The sequence below is a fragment of the Scardinius erythrophthalmus genome, assembly GCF_964197995.2.
Source record: "Scardinius erythrophthalmus genome assembly, chromosome: 24".
In the NCBI taxonomy this organism is placed as follows: Eukaryota; Metazoa; Chordata; class Actinopteri; order Cypriniformes; family Leuciscidae; genus Scardinius; species Scardinius erythrophthalmus.
In genome coordinates, this window is record NC_138244.1 from 21,411,515 (window position 1) to 21,431,696 (window position 20,182).

At 35.8% G+C, this 20,182-nt stretch overlaps 2 protein-coding genes across 2 annotated transcripts in view; one reads left to right on the forward strand and one right to left on the reverse strand.

Moving 5' to 3' along the window:
- The first annotated feature begins 995 nt into the window (after window positions 1–995).
- On the forward strand, window positions 996–15,184 carry LOC308684712 (uncharacterized protein). Its single transcript, XM_081355968.1, has 7 exons — window positions 996–1,030; window positions 1,124–1,173; window positions 11,624–11,808; window positions 12,689–12,843; window positions 13,685–14,115; window positions 14,206–14,411; window positions 14,509–15,184. Exons 2-7 carry the CDS (start codon window positions 1,140–1,142, stop codon window positions 14,689–14,691), a joined length of 1,194 nt encoding a protein of 397 aa, XP_081212094.1. The 5' UTR covers window positions 996–1,030; window positions 1,124–1,139; the 3' UTR covers window positions 14,692–15,184.
- Window positions 15,185–18,417: 3,233 nt separating this feature from the next.
- Window positions 18,418–20,182, reverse strand: part of LOC308684742 (uncharacterized protein) — a 40,020-nt gene continuing 38,255 nt past the window's right edge. The window contains exons 11-12 of the mRNA XM_081356009.1: window positions 18,830–19,035; window positions 18,418–18,724 (exon numbers count right to left, since the gene is read on the reverse strand). Of these exons, the coding sequence (XP_081212135.1) occupies window positions 18,518–18,724; window positions 18,830–19,035 (413 nt within the window). The 3' untranslated portion in view covers window positions 18,418–18,517. The remainder of the gene's footprint in view (window positions 18,725–18,829; window positions 19,036–20,182) is intronic.

Consider the following 20,182-nt stretch of genomic DNA (forward strand, 5'->3'; position numbering starts at 1 on the left):
AGAAAATGAAATAAAGTTTTAATATGTCATGCTTTGTTACGTTCAGAGCACGTGAGCGGAGATCTATTATTTTCAAGCTTTCTATAATAGATAGCCTATATTTCTAAAATCTGTGATGCACAAGCTGAGTTTCGGCGCCCTCCAGTTCACGTGCAATGCAAGTGATCCTGTCGGCGCCTTGTTACACTGTCTGCTATATATTTGCGTCTTATTTATTAAATAGCCTTGAAAACATTTAAAACATTGATCAAAATTAAGATACAATTTATACAAAACGAAAATCTTTTAAAAATAGTCTTTCTACAAAACAAAACTCAATGAAGTGGTAAAAATCATGTCTTACCCACTCCATGTCTCCATATTGCACATCTCATGATGTAGCCTATCTTTATCTTTCTCATGCTGCATATGCTCACTTTCATAATCAACATTGATTAAATTAAAAAATAACATTAGCCGTTTATATTTAAACATAAATATGAAACTAAATGTTTTCTTTAATGGCTACAACACATATACAGTACAGAGAAATTTCATGTCTTGTCGTTGGCCACAACATAATGACGTCACATATTTTCCAACCCAGCCCCCAGCCCCCAGCCTCCCTCCATGAAACAGCTTCCAGCGCGCCTGGTGTTATGGGTTGAACCACTATCCTGGCCAATTTTACTAAGGCTGTTTATGTACTTTTGACTTAGCCTAAAGCAAGGCATGTTTGTGCAATTGTGAAATTTTGAGGTTAAATCAAGTGTTATCAACAGGCTTGTACAGGAACCGTTGGCAGAGAGCAATCAAATTATTACATTTCTAAACAACACCCACTCAGTTTTCTCACAGACAGATAGTTAGATCCAACAGATAGAAATATCAAATGTTCATTGTTAGTAAATCTTAAAAAAAAATACTCCCTCTGTTATTTGACAGTTTTATGTATCTTCGTTCCAAACATATTTAAGGAGGCGCCATAGAGTATAAATTCCCTGTGCTGATACCAACAACTGCACTGCTTAGAAGTTCATTCCTCTTACAGGTATCATTTACTGACATCCATCCATCATTGTTGAAGTTATTCTTGTCTCATTTATTTTTTTGTTGTTTTTAAGGCACTGCAATTTCTTTACAGACTAAGAAGAGTGAAGATGTCTTGCATAAAAGCAATGCCCATTAAGAAAGGTGAGTATGAACCTTTTAAAGGGGTCATATAATGCCATTTTTGTACAAGCTAATATGATTCTTTAGGGTCTAAATTAAAAGTTTGTAATATACTTTAATTAAAAATTCTCATTAGTATTGTAAGAAAACACAAATTTTACCTGGTCAAAAACAGCTCTGTTTTCAGCACACCATTTCAGTGCATGTGTCTTTAAATGATAATGAGCTTTGCTCACCCCGCCCCTCTGTTCTGTGCGTATACACCGTTTGTAACACAATAACCACGTGTTGTTAATTATAAACGTGGGATTATGAATTATATTGAGAATGTCGTACATAGAAAACATGCTGTAATGTACCCTGAGTGTAAACCTTAGACGCATTCATCGTGAAGCCTGCAGCAAGGTTTGCAAATTTCGCAAAGATTAATATAAATACTAATATAAAGGTTAATAAAACATTACACTCACATCTTCTGGAGGTTCAGCAGGAACACGTTGGTACCGATCCGTTTTTTCTCGTTTGTAAAGCTGTCTCCCCGTGAGGGAATCCCCGCGTCAATCCTTTGGGCATATCGCTTCAAAAACAAAACTCAGCCACTGCATCTTAGGAACAGTAAAATGACTGCTGTGTTCCTTATTACATCTAAGAACTGAACACCACAATCGCTTAGACGCCATTTGCTCCAGCATATCTATGGAAGTAAAATAATGTCAAATGTTTTTGAAACAAAAAGCCTGTTGAATTGCACTACTTGAAAAAAAAATAGGCATTGCATTAATCATGCTTGCATTTTAATGCATTGTATTTTTAGGGCTTGCATTTTTATGGGCTGAAATTCAGCATGGTTGAATATTTAAGCTGTGAATATTTCAATTAAAAACATTTCAAACACATTTTCATTATTAAAAATTCAATAATCCATATTCACCTTTCATATTTCACTTCCAAAATATTTAAACTGTTTAAAAATACAACCTATAATATTCAACAGGCAATTTTCGGTCCATTTTATTTCGCTTTGCAAAATTCGCTTCCACAAATTCAGTGGTTCAAATTCGACAGTAAATTCAACGGAACTGCAGGAAAAGCAATAGACTACCGAGATACTCTCCATCTGCTGTTAGTCGATCTCACCAGCAGGGGGTGCAAAAGCACGTGTTGTTGACGAAGACCAGCAACAGTTAGAGCAAGCCATTCATTCATAAAACTCATTTAACAGCAATGCAAGTGTATTTGTGATTATTATGACGGCGGTTTTATGTTAAATTCAGTGTCTTCACGGTTACTTTCCCTGTGTAGCCTACAAGCATCTTTCTCTACCGTGAACAAGATTATAATGTTATTCCCCGATGCGGATATACAGATCCAATATTACATTTTTTAGATTGACATATATTTCTCTTGGTTGTTTAGTTGCCTTAACTTTATATTGTGGCGATGTGCTGCATGCAGGCTATTAGGGTTTCCCTCAATACTTAAAGATTCCCCTGCTGGACATATAAAACGCTTAACGTATAGCTTAATGGACTAATTACAGTGATATAAAAGACCAAACTCGCAGGCAAGCAGATTGACTCAGAATAACGCGCAAAGTTTAATGCTGAGCGTTTCCCCAGTGATAGACTGGCATTGACGTTGGACATTCGCACATTTAGGGACCGTCTCTAAAGTGTATACTACTTTGGTATGTACGTTTCTAACTTCAATAGCATTTGAATAGAACGACTTACAGTCATAAAACCAACTGTAAAGTGTTCATGTAGTGTCAGGCATAATGCGCACCCTTTGGATTTTTGATATTTATTCAAATAAATTAAAGTTTGCTATTGAAGTAAGAAACGTGTATGCCAATTTTTTTATGCAACTTTTGAGACGGTCCCTAAATGTGCGAATGTCCAATGTTAAGCCAATTTTACATTTATTAGGCTACATTTGGTCATTTATTTAGCAGACGCTTTTATCCAAAGCGATTTACAGTTAAACTAACAATAGGAGGACAACAATATGCAAGTGCTATGACTCTTCCCAGTTTAAGCTAATGCAATACACGTAGGCATAGCCTATTGGCGACTCTGTATATGTATATATATATATATATATATATATATATATATATATATATATATATATATATATATATATATATATATATATATATATGTGTATATATATGTGTATATATATATATATATATATATGTAGAGAGAGAGAGAGAGAAAAGAGAAGAGAAAGTGTTAGTATTGATCAAGTGTTGATTTTATGCCAGTATATCACGAAACGCTCAGCATGAAACTTTGCACGTTACGTTCATATTCTTAGTCCATCTAGCCTATATAGTAGCCTACAGCCTACATCCCCAATAAGGTGCAAGTTTGGTCTTTTATATCTCTGTATTAGTCCATAAACTACGTTAAGCATTTTGTCCCGACAGAAGGGGAATCCTCGAGTGTGAGGTATATTGAGGGAAACCGATTATAATCCTGTTCATGTAGAGAAAGCTGATGACATGCTACACAGGGAAAGTAACAAGTTATTGAATGAAACATAAACACAGCTTTTGTGTCTTTATCATCTTTTCCGCATATATACTGACACAGCTCATTTTCATTTTATGAATGAATGGCTTGCTCTAACTGTTGCTCTGTCTTCGTCAACAACAAGCGCTTTTGCACCCCCTGCTGGTGAGATCGACTAACAGCAGATGGAGAGTATCTCGGTAGTCTATTGCTTTTCCTGCAGTTCCGTTAAATTTACTGTCGAATTTGAACCACTGAATTTGTGGAAGCGAATTTTGCAAAGCGAAATAAAATGGGCCGAAAATTGCCTGTTGAATATTATAGGTTGTATTTTTAAACAGTTTGAATATTTTGAAGTGAAATATGATATGGGTATAATATATGGGTTATTGAATTTTTTATAATGAAAATGTGTTTGAAATGTTTTTAATTGAAATATTCACAGCTTAAATATTCAACTATGTTGAATTTCAGCCCATAAAAATGCAAGCCCTAAAAATACAATGCATTAAAATGCAAGCATGATTAATGCAATGCCTATTTTTTTTCAAGTAGTGCAATTCAACAGGCTTTTTATTTCAAAAACATTTGACATTATTTTACTTCCATACATATCAACAATGGCGGACTACTATGACGACAGCTGTCACAGCTCGCTCAAGGCGGGTCTTGTGTTGAAACACGGCTGTCAATCATCACCAAGGGAGGGGCGTTGGGTATTATGACGTCACAATATCGAACGGTTGATTTCAGAGAGGGTCAAACATGGGGGGTGGTGCAAGATGGCGACCTAAACAGTTGTGTTGGTTCGAGCTCTGAGGCGTTTTGAGGAGTTGCATTTTCTGGCCGAATCTGTTTACTTTAATTACAAGACATGGCGTGATAACTATTTTTTAAGGTAGAATGCTTTAAATTTACTTAATAGAAATCTCAACAGACTGTCAAGCAAGCCTATATTGACTATCACTCTGCAAGTCCACGTGTGGATTTTCCAAAATGCCAAAGAACAAGGACAGAAAGTTACTTTCTTCGCTTTTCGAAGCATCATCTGGAGCTGATTCATCCCCAAATACTCCAACAGGTAGTCCTCTTTCAAAAAAAGTTTGTCAGGAAGAAGACCTCAAAGTATCTAATGCCGATATACTTCGTGCTGTTAACGCTCTTAATGATCGCTTTTCATCGGTGGAACAACAAATTGCCCAGAACTCGGTCGCTATAGTTAATCTAGCAAAGACGACTGACTTTGTGGCCGAGGAGATGAAATCTCTTTCTGCAAGGGTCAAGTCTAATGAGAACAAGGTATCGCAGATTGAGCAGGTGGTCCGGTTGGTTCAAGGCAAGTGCGATCAAGCCGAGATCTACAGTAGGAGATGGAATTTGAGGTTAAATAATCTGAGAGAAACGGATGGAGAAAATATAAGAATCAAAGTGCTCGAAATCCTGAAAATGTTGACTCCGGACGAGGTAGATGACGTCCGATTTTTTTGTCGACACAATCCATAGGATTGGACGTCCTGGTTCTGGAAGTAACCGTCCTAGGCCGGTCATCATCCAGTTCGCGCTCAGGACAGAGAGAAAGTCTGGAAAGCTGCACGGGATCATCCTGCACTTAAGGAAAGAGGGGTACGCCTGGCTGAGGACCTGACATTTGCAGAAAGACAACAGAGGAAGCTGATATGGCCAAAGGTAAAGGCGGCAAGAGAAGAGGGGAAGAAAGCTTATACTTTCGTAGAGCAGATGCTTTTATTGATGGAGAAAAATTGTCTGTGAATGACTTTCAAGATGAGTATTAACTGAGAAAGGACTATGCTGGGTAGACATTCGAACTGAAATCTTGCGCGGTCTTCAGGCCATTTGCGTTCGTCCAGGTGATGTGACTCTTCGTAATTTGGAGTGGATCAATACCGACTGGTTTGTGAATTTTTTTGTTTCAGGGTTCTTTATATAACACTGTTCTGACATCCATATAAGATTTTTATTTTGTTTTTATGTCTGATTTTGTTTTTAGTTGCTTAAAGGTTGTTTCTCTTAATGTTAGGGGTTTACGTGACAGCACTAAAAGGAAGTCCATGTTTATTTTTGTTAGGCGTGCAAATGCAAATATAATTTTTTTACAAGAGACTCATTCGTGTGAATCTGATGTTAAATGGTGGCGTTCTCAGTGGGGCGATCAAATCTTCTTTTCTCATGGTTCTCATCATTCGGCAGGTGTCGCTACTCTACTAAATAAATTTAAAGGTGACGTATTAGAATTGGTTAGCTCCAAAGAAGGTAGATGGTTACTTATGGTTGTTAAATTGGATAATTCTGTTTTTGTTTTAGGGAATTTTTATGGGCATAATTCTTCAGTTCAAGCCAAAAATATGTCTATGGAGGTTATTCATTCTATTTCAGCACTGTTGGGGAAATATCAAGGTGCCTTTTTGATAATGGGTGGTGATTTTAATGACGCCCCAGATGATTCTTTAGATCGTTTCCCACCTCATATGTTTTCTACTTCAAAATTTAAGTTTACTACTGCATTATGTACCAATCTTTCTTTAGTGGATGTTTGGAGATTTTCGAATTTTAATGAAAAATGTTATTCTTGGAGTAATTCATCAAAGTCTTTACAATCAAGGATTGATCTATGGTTAATTAACCCAGAATCTATCCAATACGTTATTGATGTTACATACTGTCATGCACCTCTTTCGGATCATAAGATGATTGTTTTGACTCTTTCTGGAACTGATAGTAAAAATAATAGTATACGAGGCTATTGGAAATTAAATAACAACTTGCTAAGCAATGAAGGGTTTGTTACCCAGGTTCGAGAAGTAGCTCAACTCATTTTTGGAAATAAGAAAATGTCTCACGTTAAAAAATGGGAATTATTTAAGTTTAAAGTTAGACAGTCAGCTGTTTATTTTAGTAAGAAAGTTAAAAATAAAAATTTGAATAAGGAAATAAGGCTCTTATGACAGAATTAGACTTTCTTTTGAAAAAAGTTAATCTTACAGAAGTAGAAAAAGTCAGATTGGAGACAATACAAACTTAAATTGATCATATATATATTAATTTAGCAAAAGGGGCATTCATTCGTTCAAGAGCTAAGTGGTTAGAAAAGGGGGAAAAGAATACTAGTTATTTTTTTTCTCTAGAAAAACGAAATTATAAAAGACAAATGATCTCCTCTCTTAAAATTAATGATGTACTATCTTCAAATCCAAAATTGATTGCAAATTATGTGGAATCATTCTACACTAAGTTATATGAATCAGTTTTTGAAACTGATAAATGTTCCGACTTTTTTGTGTCAGTTAAGCAATCTGTCTCATCTATTTCTATTCAATTTCGAGACCTTTGTGATGAAGAACTAAGGAAACAAGAGTTGTTTACAGCTATTCATTCAATGAAGAAGAAAAAATCGCCAGGCACAGATGGTCTCTCAGTTGAATTTTATCTCTGCTTCTGGGATATTATTGAAAACCCCTTACTCGAAATGTATAAGGAATGTATTGATTCGAATGAGTTATCGACTTCGATGAAACAGGGATTAATAACCCTCCTTCCGAAACCCGATAAAGATCCATTGATCCTGGATAATTGGCGCCCTATAACATTATTAAATGTAGATTATAAACTGTTATCTCTTGTTTATGCAGTTCGTTTGAAAAAAGGTCTAGACGAAATAATTAATGAGTGGATTTATGGCTGGACGGCACATAAGTTGGAACATTATACTAATTTTGGACTTATTAGACTACTCAAATTTAGTAGATTCAGAGGCTTTAATTGTTTTCTTAGACTTCCACAAAGCGTTTGATACGATTGAGCACCAGTTTATGTATAGGGCTTTTGAATCCTTTGGTTTTGGGGAAAGATTTATTTCTATAATTAAAATGTTCCATAAAGGTATTAATAGCTCGATTAATTTATATCCTAACACCTCTAAACGATTCCCCATTTGTAGAGGAGTGCGCCAAGGTTGTCCTATAGCCCCTTTCTTGTTCCTCACTGTAGTTGAGTTTCTTTCTATAAAAGTCTTGAATTCTCCAAATAATCAAGGACTTACCATCTTCAATAAACAGCTTAGACTAACTCAGCTTGCGGATGATACTGTTCTTTTTTTGAAAGATAAAGAACAGTTGCCCGCAGTATTGCAGCTAGTAGGTGCATTTTCTGATGCCTCGGGATTAAAGCTAAATGTAAATAAATGTGAAATAATGTGTCTCTATGACTCAAAAGAAAAAAATATATGTAATATCCCAGTAAAAAACAAGGTTAAGTATTTAGGAATAAATGTAACAAAAGATATAGCGGAAAGACAAGAATTACATTTTTCCCCCAAACTTAAAAAAACTCAAAACATCTTTAATAATTGGCTTCAAAGAGACTTGACTATCATAGGCAGAGTCCTAATAACCAAAGCAGAAGGGGTATCTAGATTTGTTTATCCAGCTTTATCTCTTGCTGTTCAAGATTCGATTTGTAAAAAAAATCAATGAGTTATTTACAAAATTTGTTTGGAAGAATAAACATCATCATTTAAAGGAACACTCCGACTTTTTGGGACTTTAGCTTATTCACAGTATCCCCCAGAGTTAGATAAGTCCATACATACCTTTTTCATTTCTGTGCGTTCTGTAAGTGTTATTTGACGCACCCACCGCTAGCCTAGCTTAGCACAAAGACTGGATGTAAATGGATAGTGTTAGCATAGTAATCCCAATAAGTGACAAAATAATGCAAACATTTTCCTATTTACATGTTGTGATCTGTATAGTCACAGCGTGTACAAATAACAAGGCTATATGAGACAGAGACCATTTTTAATCGTATAAATACTGGGAACTATATTCTCACTAGGCGTAGGAGCACAGCTACTTGGGCGGAGTGATTAGCGCAGCACACGAGACACCCTGTGGTGAGGAGCAGAGAGTTCGCTCAGAGTTGGAGTAATAGAGTCAGGAATTACTAGATAGTAAATTTATAGTTTACAATCATGGGTGTTCGCTGTATTGTAAAGAGCTGCGACAATAAACAAGGGAGACCAGGTAATACTATGATGTTTCATAGAATTCCAACCAAAAACGCTGACCTGATGAATCGATAGCTACTTATCCAAACACACCTGTAAACAGCATCAATAAGTATTTCGTTTGCTCTGAACATTTTACTATAGACGACTATTTAGAAAAAATGCAAGTTGCCACACGGACCATGAAACGTTTGCTAAAGGATACAGCCATCCCATCGATAATAAAGACAGGACAAATTGAATCACCTGTTGCTGCGGTAAGTGTTCCGTTATGTTTTGAGATGACTAACATTAGCCATACTGTAACAGTGCCATGCTAATGTAATGTAACCTTAGTAGTGACACTATTACGTGAATAGAGGCTCTGTGTATCCCCTTTATTGTTATTATCACTGTACTATGAATGATCATTATAACAAAATCACTTACTTGGTGGACAGCTGACCATTAGGTTCACTCGGCATGGGGCGTTTCTTCCAGTTGATCTTCCGTGGTAGTGACGCAAATATTTTGATTGTGTGCTTGATCATCACTCATCAAGCCTTGACATTGATGGCAATACCCGGTCCCATTCATTACAACAAAGGCACTCGGTTTCTGTCGGCATAGGTTGGCATGTTCCACATTTACACCACCAGTCCGTGTTCGTTCTGATTCTCCCTTCGACATCAATCTGTTCGGCATCTTGTCTTACAGCTTCCAAAGTTTGTAACTCCTCGTCTGTGTATTCTGGCTCAAAACTATGTGGTTCTGGATCTTGGTCTGATACACAGTAAAATTCCTCTGACAATTCCTCAAAGTCAGCCATGATCACGAGTCGCGTTCGCTACTAGCTAGTCTGTCACGTTTGTTTTGTTTACGGAACCATCAACAGTCAGGGCGTCTCGTGTGCTGCGCTAATCACTCCGCCCAAGTAGCTGTGCTCCTAAGCCTAGTGAGAATATAGTTCCCAGTATTTATACGATTAAAAATGGTCTCTGTCTCATATAGCCTTGTTATTTGTACACGCTGTGACTATACAGATCACAACATGTAAATAGAAAAATGTTTGCATTATTTTGTCACTTATTGGGATTACTATGCTAACACTATCCATTTACATCCAGTCTTTGTGCTAAGCTAGGCTAGCGGTGGGTGCGTCAAATAACACTTACAGAACGCACAGAAATGAAAAAGGTATGTATGGACTTATCTAACTCTGGGGGATACTGTGAATAAGCTAAAGTCCCAAAAAGTCGGAGTGTTCCTTTAAGAAAGGAGGTTCTTCATGGTCCAAGAAATGAAGGTGGTTTTGAGCTTTTGGATTTTTTTCGATTTAAATTATACTTTCAAAGTAAAATGGCTCAGAAACTGTCTTCTTAAATCAGACTCAATATGGTTTTTTATTCCATATAATATTTTTAAAAAGATTGGAGGTTTAAATTTTTTGTTAGTATGTGATCACTCTATTAGCAAACTGCCTGTGACATTATCCAACTTTTACCAACAAGCTCTTAAGGCCTGGAAGTTATGTTATGTACATAACTTTTCCCCACATAAAGCAATCTTGTGGAATAATGCTTATATTACAGTAAACCGGAAATCTCTTTATTTACAGTGTTGGAAAGATAAAGGAATTTACTTCTTATCTGACCTTTTAGATCAGTCAGCTCAGTTTCTTTCTTATGAAAATTTCATGAATAAGTGGGCATTTCCTATTAAATATAAAGAGTATTATTCTGTAATAAAAGCCATTCCTACTGGTCTAATGATGTTAATGAGAAGTCATATGATGTCCCTTAACATTTGTAGAATTGATCCCATTCTTTATTTAAATGGTGTAGACATTACCAGTAAAAAGTGCTCCAATAAATTCATTAGAAATATATTTTATAAAAATAGATTTGTTCAGCCTAGAGGGAACATTTTCTGGAATATTTGCTTCTCAGAGATTATCTGGAAAAAAGCTTGGTTGCTTCCCTTTCGGTTTTGTATATTTAACAAACTTCGAGAAGTACATTTGAAAATTCTTCATAATATTTATGTTAGTAATTATACTTTATCAAAATTTATGGATATTGATGAAAATTGTACTTTTTGTTTGGATCAGCCAGAAAAAATTCTACATCTTTTCTTTGAATGTTATCATTCTAAAAAATTTTGGGATGATCTTTCTAGGCACTTTCAACAGAAGTCTGGTCATAATTGTGAACTTGCATCCAAAGATGTTATCATTTATTTTGATTCGAAAATTGCTTCTGTTAATTTTATGATGAATCTTATGATATTGTTAGGTAAATTTCATATTCATAAGAGTAAATGGAGTAATTCTAAACCATGTTTGAAGGTTTTTTTGAGTGAATTTGAATTGTATATTGAGTCTCTCAAATGTATTGATAACAAAAAATGTAGTGATACAATTATATTTGCTAAAGAATTGAAGTTAATTGAAAATTGATTTAATATATGTTTTTTTGTAAGTAGTACAAATTATTGGTCTCTATATATAACAGATTGGTTTTATCCCCTTACTTTTTTATTTTTTTTCTTCTGGAATTTTTCTTTGAAAAAATTGTTTTTAGATTGTTATCTTTTTGGATGTCTTGTTATTGTGTTTTTTGATGTTTGTTATGTCTAATGTCTAATAAAAAAAATAAAATAAAAAAAAGAGGGTCAAACATATAAGGAGATTAAAACAAAACCACTGGATGGATTTTTATCATGATAGGATGGTTGTGTACAGGCACTGCCAACAGACATTTCAGTGCAATCAACTTGTAAAAGTGCATGTACCATTATATGACCCCTTTAAGGTTTATGAATTGTTTTTGACCAATAAAGTGCAATAAAAATCTCTGTCTTAAAGTATTTACATGCTTAATGTTGTGATATTTGACACAAGCCTGTGCAAAACCATCATGTAGTAAGTATTACATTTGTAATTCTACAGAAGTGATGGAAGAAAATCAACTCAGCTTCTTTCAGGAGCTTCTTCCATCGGCTGAGCGTACGGCTTTGCTCTACCATCTCTCCTATCTCTGTGTGGCTAAGTTCCCCAGGTTGGAGAAGGTTCTCAGAGAGCGTGCTCTTGAAACCAAGAATCTCTTTGCCTCCTCTGAGGCTCTTCTGCAGAAGGTAAAGTCAATGTTCTTCTGACTTTTCTCTTATTGAAGTCAAACTAAAGAGTTTTTAAAACTCGCAAAATAAGCTAATATAACCAACAGAAGGGATTAAGGATTTATTTGTAATAAATTTGAATTCAGGTACAAAACAAGAATTTTAAGGAGTAGAATTGAATTGCATTGAAATGAATAGAAATGCCAGAGTAGCTTTTAATAATGCATTTAATAAATGTATATATTTCACTGTAATAACTTAAATTTCAGTTGATGCACAATTGAAGAAGAACATTTAATTTCAAGGTCACACAAGCTTTCATGGTTTTTATAGATTTTTGTACTTTTAGGATAAGTAAAAAAAATATATAATTTGGAAATAGTACATCATTTCTCTCATTTTCAGTAGGTCCAGTAGTTGCTAGGAGCAGCAGAAATGTCTATTGAATTAAATACGTGTCTGATTTGCTAAATACATTTATTTTTATTAAACTCTGTTAGACTTTCTGTCTTCTGGTGGAAATAAGGGGAATGTTTGATGATAAATGTTTGACATGATGGGACACATTGTTGTAGTATTTGATGCAGTTGACAATGATATACAGTGCAATACATTTCTCATTAAATGCTAAAACTCTTTGGTTGTGTTGATCAATTAATTTGAATTAATATAAATATTTGTTAAAAATTTTGGATGGATTCCCCCAACCACCTGCATATTTTGGCTTCAAATGGCGAAATCACCAAAAGGTGACGACTTTGGGGCACTATTAATTTTATACCTACTAAAAAACATGGAATTTAATTATTTAATATAATATGATTTTTTTAAGTTGCCTCAAAAATCTAAGGGGGCACATGCAAGGACATAACATGTAAAAAATCTTGCTGTCTTTCAGTGTGTGGACACAAGTAACCAAATGGTTTCCACACTGTTCCCTCGACTGAAACTCGCTGTTGAAAATAATGAAAACATTCAGACTACGATGTCTTTGGAAAAAGCAAGAGAATGGATTGCAGAAATTGTTAACAGAGTGGAAGAGATGGAAGACAGGTAACATTTTAGGATATGTTTAATATTCAGACGGGATTAGTTTTACAAGGGTAGATGGAGTAATGTAATTTTACCACAGGACATCTGTAACGGGATTTACACGGGATAAGAAGTCTCAGTAAAAGGTGGGAGGGGTAACTCAATTTACGCACAGTTGTTACCTTCCTGTTGTCGTGTGCATATTACGTTGCTTCCTGATATCATGTGTGTAAAAACATATAAGTTATATATATAACCTATATATATAACAGTTAGGTCCAGTCCAACGATTTATTAATTAAATTAAATAAATTCTGATTGGATTCTGTTGGTAATACGCTCTTACCTAAAGCAAAAAGAAGCTTTGTGCCTCTGACAAGTGCTTTCAACCTTTTTTATCCTTTTCTTAACCTTTTGAATGGTAAGCAGAAAACACTTGAGTTTTGCCACAGACTTGTCCCACCGCCTAGAACGCAACTGAATGCTTTTTCAAGCGCTTCCATACTTGAAAAACTGCAGAAAACTACTTTTAAACAGGAAATTAACGAATATTTAGGTACATGTTTACAGCTGGTCTATTTGCACTGGATTAGTATTACCGAGGTAATTTTTCCGGACATTTTTACAAAAGGTATAAGTTGCTGTAATCTTTACTGACATTGTCCATAATGATTGCTGAGATGGTACATTCGGATGGGACTAAAATCACTCTGGTAATAATCACTTTAGCCCACCTCTTCATCTTAAACTAATCCCGACTAATAGAGCTTAAGTGTTACTTGTCAAAACCATTATAAAATATGAAGTTTACAAAGTTTACTGTGATTGAACTGATGGTTTATCTGAAATCTGTCATTATCAGATATGAGAAACACAACCGCAGTGTGGCTTCCTGCACCAGTGAAGTGATTCTTGAAAAGGCTGAGGCTGACAAAAAATGTGCACAAACTACCAAGGAGATAGAGGCTCTAGAGAAGGTGGTGAGAGATCTTCAGATGGAACTGAGGAAAACCTTAGAGGAAATCGGACAAATTGAGTCAAAGATAAACCGGTGTCAGGCCAGATCTGCTCGTGGAAGAATGTTTGGTTTGAGTTTCCTGGCTGTCATTGTGCCATTTGTTGGACACATTCTTAAATCCATTTTTCAAGCTAAACCTGCACAAAACCAGGCTCTCATCAATGAAAAAGCTCAACTCGTTGCTCAGAAGTCAAACCTGAAAAGCCAGGAGCACAATATCCAGGTCAGGCTGAATGATGTTCAGTTGAAGTTGGCAAACAAGAATATTGAAAAGGGTGAGATTCTTTCAAGATCTCTGTGTGCCAATGTCAAAAACCTCAGAGTGATCTCTCATAATCAATGGCTGCTTCTTATTGTTTTTCAAGGTTCAATACCCGAAACTGTCCATCTGAGCGATGTCCAAAAGTACCTTTATCAAATCCAACAAACTCTGCTTAAGCATAATATGTTCTGGAAATCAGTGCTAGTATTTCTGGAATCTCTCAAAAACGAGGCCTTTTCTAATGAACACTTCATTGAGGAGAATGAACTGAAGGAGATTGTTCTGATGCATATTGATTTAGCGCAAGAGGTAACTTACACTGAGTAAACGTTCTGTTGCAGATAATGACAGTTAATTTCATTGCATTTTCTATGTTGTGATTCATTTTGTATCTCAAATCTTTCAGCATTGGAAGGCCTTTGGTGAATCCTGTCTGACGGCAAAGAGGGCCTTTAGCTTGCAGAATAAGGATGCGTATAAGTTCCTGGAGTTCAAACCATCCTTATTGTCACCACAGGAATGGAAAAGGCGGTATGACATTGTCATGGCAGATCTTACCAAAATAGATACTGCCATCGGTGCACATTAGCCAATGACGGCTGCCATTTCTTTACAGAGTACATTCAACATACACATTTATAGTGTTTTATAAAGCTGAATTCAAATTGTCGCTGGCTAGCGCTGTGGTTGCTAGTGGGCGTTCCCACTAGTTTCCTTGTAAAGTTTATGAATGAAATTCACATATTTCATTCCATGTTGTAAACATCTTTTTTTTTTAATTAATTTTCTTTCCACTAAACATTTTGGAAGTGGAAAGATTATATAAATGGAATCAGCAAATGTATAATATAAAAGACAAGCAAACTGAAAAGAACAACTAATTGTGTAAAAAATATGAGAATACATGTTTTTTTTTAAATAACATCTTGTCTGTAGTTTGATTTATAGAATTGCTCTGGTACTAAATGATGAATTTATGTAAAAATTGTCAAAAGTCAAAATCATGATGAATATAGTATAATTTTAAATGTTATGTAGTTTGTGTTTGTATTGTATGTAACATGCTTTGTTCAAATAAATGGATTAAAAAAAAACATCTTGGATATTTGTGTGAGGGACTCGACACAGAGGCGAAACAGAATCCAAATGCTGGAAGTTTTATTAATCTCAGCAAATAAATCCAATACACTAGATAGAGACCTAGTCGATAAGCCAGAAAGGGTAAACAGAGAAGTCATCAGTCCAACCAGGCAAACAGAGCAAAAATGGTAATCCAAAATGCAGTAATCCAATAAGGCAAGCACAATGGTCATAACAAGACGACAATGAACAGGCAATGAAAAGCACTCGGTAAGGCATCGATAGACTGGCAATACTTTTCAAGGTAGCAATGGAAATGCATGGCTTAAAATACTGGTGTGAGGCAGGAAGTAACCAGCGAAGCCCTTGGCTAAGAGAGGGCAGAATTGTACCCGATCAGAAGGGTCTCAGACTGTGGTCGGAGCCTCCAGAGAGGAATTGATGAGTTTTTTCCTTCTCCACATAGTAATGAAAACTAGCAATTCATACAAAAATCCATACATTTTTCATGCATTTTCTTGTGTTCTTTGGCCATGAGATCGTGAGACTGTTCTAGTGCTGCCACCCTGTCCATTGTGTCACTCAGCGCTTTCCCCATCTCCGTGCACTCATTCGTCGATTCGGCCTGCGCTTTGTGTAATGCAATTCAATTCAATTCAAATTTATTTGTATAGCGCTTTTCACAATACACATTGTTTCAAAGCAGCTTTACAGAAAGTGCATTTCAGAAATGTACATAGAAAAATAAAGTTAGTCAATCATGTATTAATTTAGGGCATAACATCGCTGGCGTTGAGTCATCTCTTCACAGGCGTCGAGTCGTCTCTTCACGGGTGTTTGGGCATCTGAAGTCGCCATGAGAGGCTGGATGCAAACTGGAGCTGACGAACTCTATTTCGTCAACTAGCGTCCCGAGATAACAACAGAAAAGCATATGGGAAATAATTAGCATAGCTGCTGTTTTGATCCGATTGAACTGTAGTATAAAAGGTAATCATTATTCGAATGCTTGGCTAAAGAGATGTGTCTTTAATCTAGTTTTAAACTGGGACAGCGAGTCTGAGCCTCGAACAATATCAGGAAGTCCATTCCAGATTTTAGGAGCTAGATGTGAAAACGCCCTCCCTCCGTTAGTGGACTTCTATCCTAGGAATGACCAGAAGCCTTGAATTTAGAGGCTTGATCTTAAAGAGCGCGATGGATTGTAGGACGATAGAAGATCCGTTAAATACACAGGAGCTAAACCATTTAGGGCTATATAGGTCAATAGTAACACTTTGTAATTGATACGGAACTTAATTGGTAACCAGTGTAGAGACGATAGAATTGGTGTAATTCAGGAAAGATTTCTTCTCACAGCGTACGCAGGTCTTCTTTCATCTCTTCTCGATTCTTTCGCATCTCCAAATGCAGGTTTTCAATTTGCGACTTAGGGCCCTATCTTGCACCCAGCGCAATTGACTTTGTACACCGACGCATGTATCATTCCTATTTTGCAAATTCAAAAGGTGCAAAAACTTTAAAAGCACTTTCACCTAAGACAGTTTGCGTTCGTGGGATATCATACATGATTTGCCCATATGATCTAAGATTACACTTCCTGGTAGTGACTTTTGGAGTCCGAAGAGAACATAAGTAAGGAGGCAGTTTACCAAGTATGGCCTTAAAAATAAAAATATACCAGTGTTCCAGCCTGCGATTGTGCAGAGTCACAAATCTTAGTGCTGCATGATATATTGAATCCAGCATTTTCAAAGAAGCTTTAGAAGAATAATGAAGCTACTTCAGACCAACCCCTTTTAGATTTGCGCCGGGCGCAAGAGTCATTTATTCCGCCGGGAAAATAGCAACAGCGCCCATGACCCGCCGACAAAGTTACTTGCGCTTTGCGCTTGACACTTGCGTTTCAGATTGTTAAAATAGGGCCCTTAATGTCTTTAATCACAGCTTCTCTCTCTCTCTGTGTGTGTGTGTTGTTCCGTTCTGAGTGCACTCAGTGAAATAAGCGAATCGTCGTCTTGCATGTTCGTCCATTTTTCGTTCACTGCTTTCTGTCTTCGTATTATGCTGGATCGTCGATGTGACTTTTTTGCACAAGTTCGGTTTCATTTCAAAAAGTCCATAGCTACAATCTTTTTGACAAAAAATAAAGTTTTACTCGAATGACTGGTCTATTAAGCAATAATCACTTATTTATTTGAGGAGCTCCCTTCTCTGCTGCTCACTCCAGGCGGGTGGAAGCGGAAGTCCTTATTTTGTGCTTTTAATAAACTCTTATTGATTGCATTTGTGTCTGGATCCCGTTGTTATTCCGTGACAGAACTTCACACCGATTTGCTGACGACTACGTTTTTCGCTTGATATTTGCATAAAGTCGAAACTACCCAACCTTTTGATGCTCTCGGCCGCTCTCAACACTTTCTCTGGCCACTGTCAATCCCACAATGCACTGCGAGAGTGCATGATGATGTTGTATTAAACCGTTCATTGCTATGCATTACCCCTTTTGCTTTGTTGTGTTTATGACCTGTTTGATCTTTATCTTATATTCTTCACCTTTCATATCACATCCACTTCCAGTTATTTGTACAAAACATTGTTTGACACTCATTATACTGCTTTTTTTACCATATTACTTTAATGTATTCTTGTAATTGTAAACAGACTAGTTTGTAGCGCAAATAGTTTCACCATATACTGCACTTTGTTATTCTTCTAGTTATTTACACATTGTGGTAAAAAAAAAAAAAAAAAAAATGGAAGACTTGCACATTCACAGAAAATAGCTTACTTCAGCGTTTCCCTTGTTCTTGAGTCCTATCATTACTTTGCCAAGGGGTGTCCATGGCCGTACACAAGGTTTTAGAAATTCTGGTCCAAAAACTGAGCTTGCTATAGTGTGTCTGAAAAAATAGCTTTCGCTGATCATCTACATTTTAAGTACATTTTAAGATGGAGGGCAACATTTGGATAGAACCATGTCATTGGGCAGTATCATAAATGATCTGACAAGCAATAAGACATTATATAAATTTCCACAAGTATTTAGGCCTATGTTCTCTTGTTCATGCTTTGGTGTTGTCCATGTTATGCTATTAGTGGTGAGTCTTGGTTTCTCATGCTTTCATTTATTGATTTATTATTATACTCTAATTATATGCATTTGGATGAACAACCTCTGTATTACAACCATTAGAAACTCATTAGAAATGAAAAGGTTTTATGAAAACAGCATCAGAAATAACAAATGTTTTATTCAAAGCAGTAAGCCTGAAACATTGTAGGTATGTACAGTACTCTGTTTATACTGTAAAGACTTCTTATAAGTTTGTACATTACGGAGCAATGGGAGCTGGCGCTTCGGGATTGAAGGGGTCAGGACTAATTTTGTTCAGATCCTCTATGACAGTTTCATACTCTTTTTTCCATTCCTCTGGTGTCAGTGCAGATGGGCTGGTCTCCAGGAACTTATACGCATCTTTAGTCTGCAAGCTAAAGATGCTCCTTGCATTCAGACAGGATTCACCGAAGGCCTTCCAATGCTGAAAGATTTGAGGTACAAAATCAATCACAGAAAAAGAATACAATCAAGGTGAAAACAATTTCTGTAATCCTGCAACTGAACATTTTCTCAATGTCTAAGTTACCCCTTGTGCTGTAGTAATAGAGTCCAGAAAGATCTCCTTCAATTCAATCTCCTCGATGAAGTGTTCATTAGCAAAAGTCTCGTCTTTGAGAGCCTCCAGCATTACACTCACTGATTCCCAGAACTTCTGAAGCTTAACCAGAATCGTTTGGATTTGGGAAAGGCATTTTTGGACGTCATTCAGATGAACAGGGTCGGGTATTGAACCTTTAGAAATAATATGAAGCAGACATTAATTATGAGAGATCACTCTGAGGCTTCTGGTGTAAATCAGGGAATGTGTTGAGCATGATTGATCTCTTAAGTTAAAGAATCTGGTCCATCTTTGGAGGAATCCTGTTGAAGAATCTTCACTAGAAGAAAAGTGCAGAATGCCACTCCAAAAGAGAATTATTGGACGGGACCAGTTTCTTGGAGCAGAAATCAAAGGAAGAAAGGAGCAAATAGTGGAACTATCCATAGAAGTCACAAAATTATGGAAGAATAAATAGAATTTTCCATTTCAATTCATTCTTCCATATTTTTGTGACTTCTAAAGTCTAATGAAACTGGTATTGTCCAATAATTTGCATTTGGGTGGCATTCTGCCCTTGTCTTGTAGTGAAGATTCTTCTAAAGGCACACTTCCTCTTCTTCTGATTGGTCCAGATAGCCTTGTTCTTCTGGGAGGTAGTTTCACTTATCTTGTGTAACATTATATATTGCTACTGAAACAAATATCATGTATCAAGTTGAGTTGTTTGCTCATAAAGCGCTCTCTCTCTCTTTCTGATAAATTCCAGAAAGTTCTTAAAAGTGCTGTAAGTTTTAGGAAGTGCTATTTACTTATAAACAGTAACGTTTGTTGCATTGTTTGAAAGCTAAATTTAATCGATTTATAATTCAGGAAATCTTCATTTGAAAAATAGTCAAAAAACTAGAACCCTAGCCTGCATACACTCCACAACAAACGAAGGCCAAATGTGTGACCTTTACAGACTGTCATGAGTTATTGAAAAAAATATGTTAACATGAATAGTGTGTGAAGTACTTAAAAGTACTATAAAAAAAATCACAACATTTGTAAAGGTAACTCATGAATTGAAGTTTAATGACATTTGATAATTAATAATCTGATAATTTAATGATTAACAGATCATTTAAATATTAACAAGCATATTGTCACTACTTTTTCATAGCTATTTGAATATATATTAACTAATGATCTGTTAAGCATTATATAATGTTTTTAATCATTTATCAATGAATTGATTTCTTTAATGATTTTTTAAAAGTGCTTGATCATGCTGATTGAAAGTTTAATAAAATATCAGCATTTCGATTTACATTAAAAAAAATCTGTTAATCATTATGT

Excerpts from the sequence above, each read along its gene's own strand:
- LOC308684712 (XM_081355968.1), top strand. The coding sequence starts at position 1,140 with ATGTCTTGCATAAAAGCAATGCCCATTAAGAAAG. Across the intron at positions 1,174-11,623 it reads AGCAATGCCCATTAAGAAAG|AAGTGATGGAAGAAAATCAA; the intron begins GTGAGTATGAAC and ends GTAATTCTACAG. Across the intron at positions 12,844-13,684 it reads GTGGAAGAGATGGAAGACAG|ATATGAGAAACACAACCGCA; the intron begins GTAACATTTTAG and ends TGTCATTATCAG.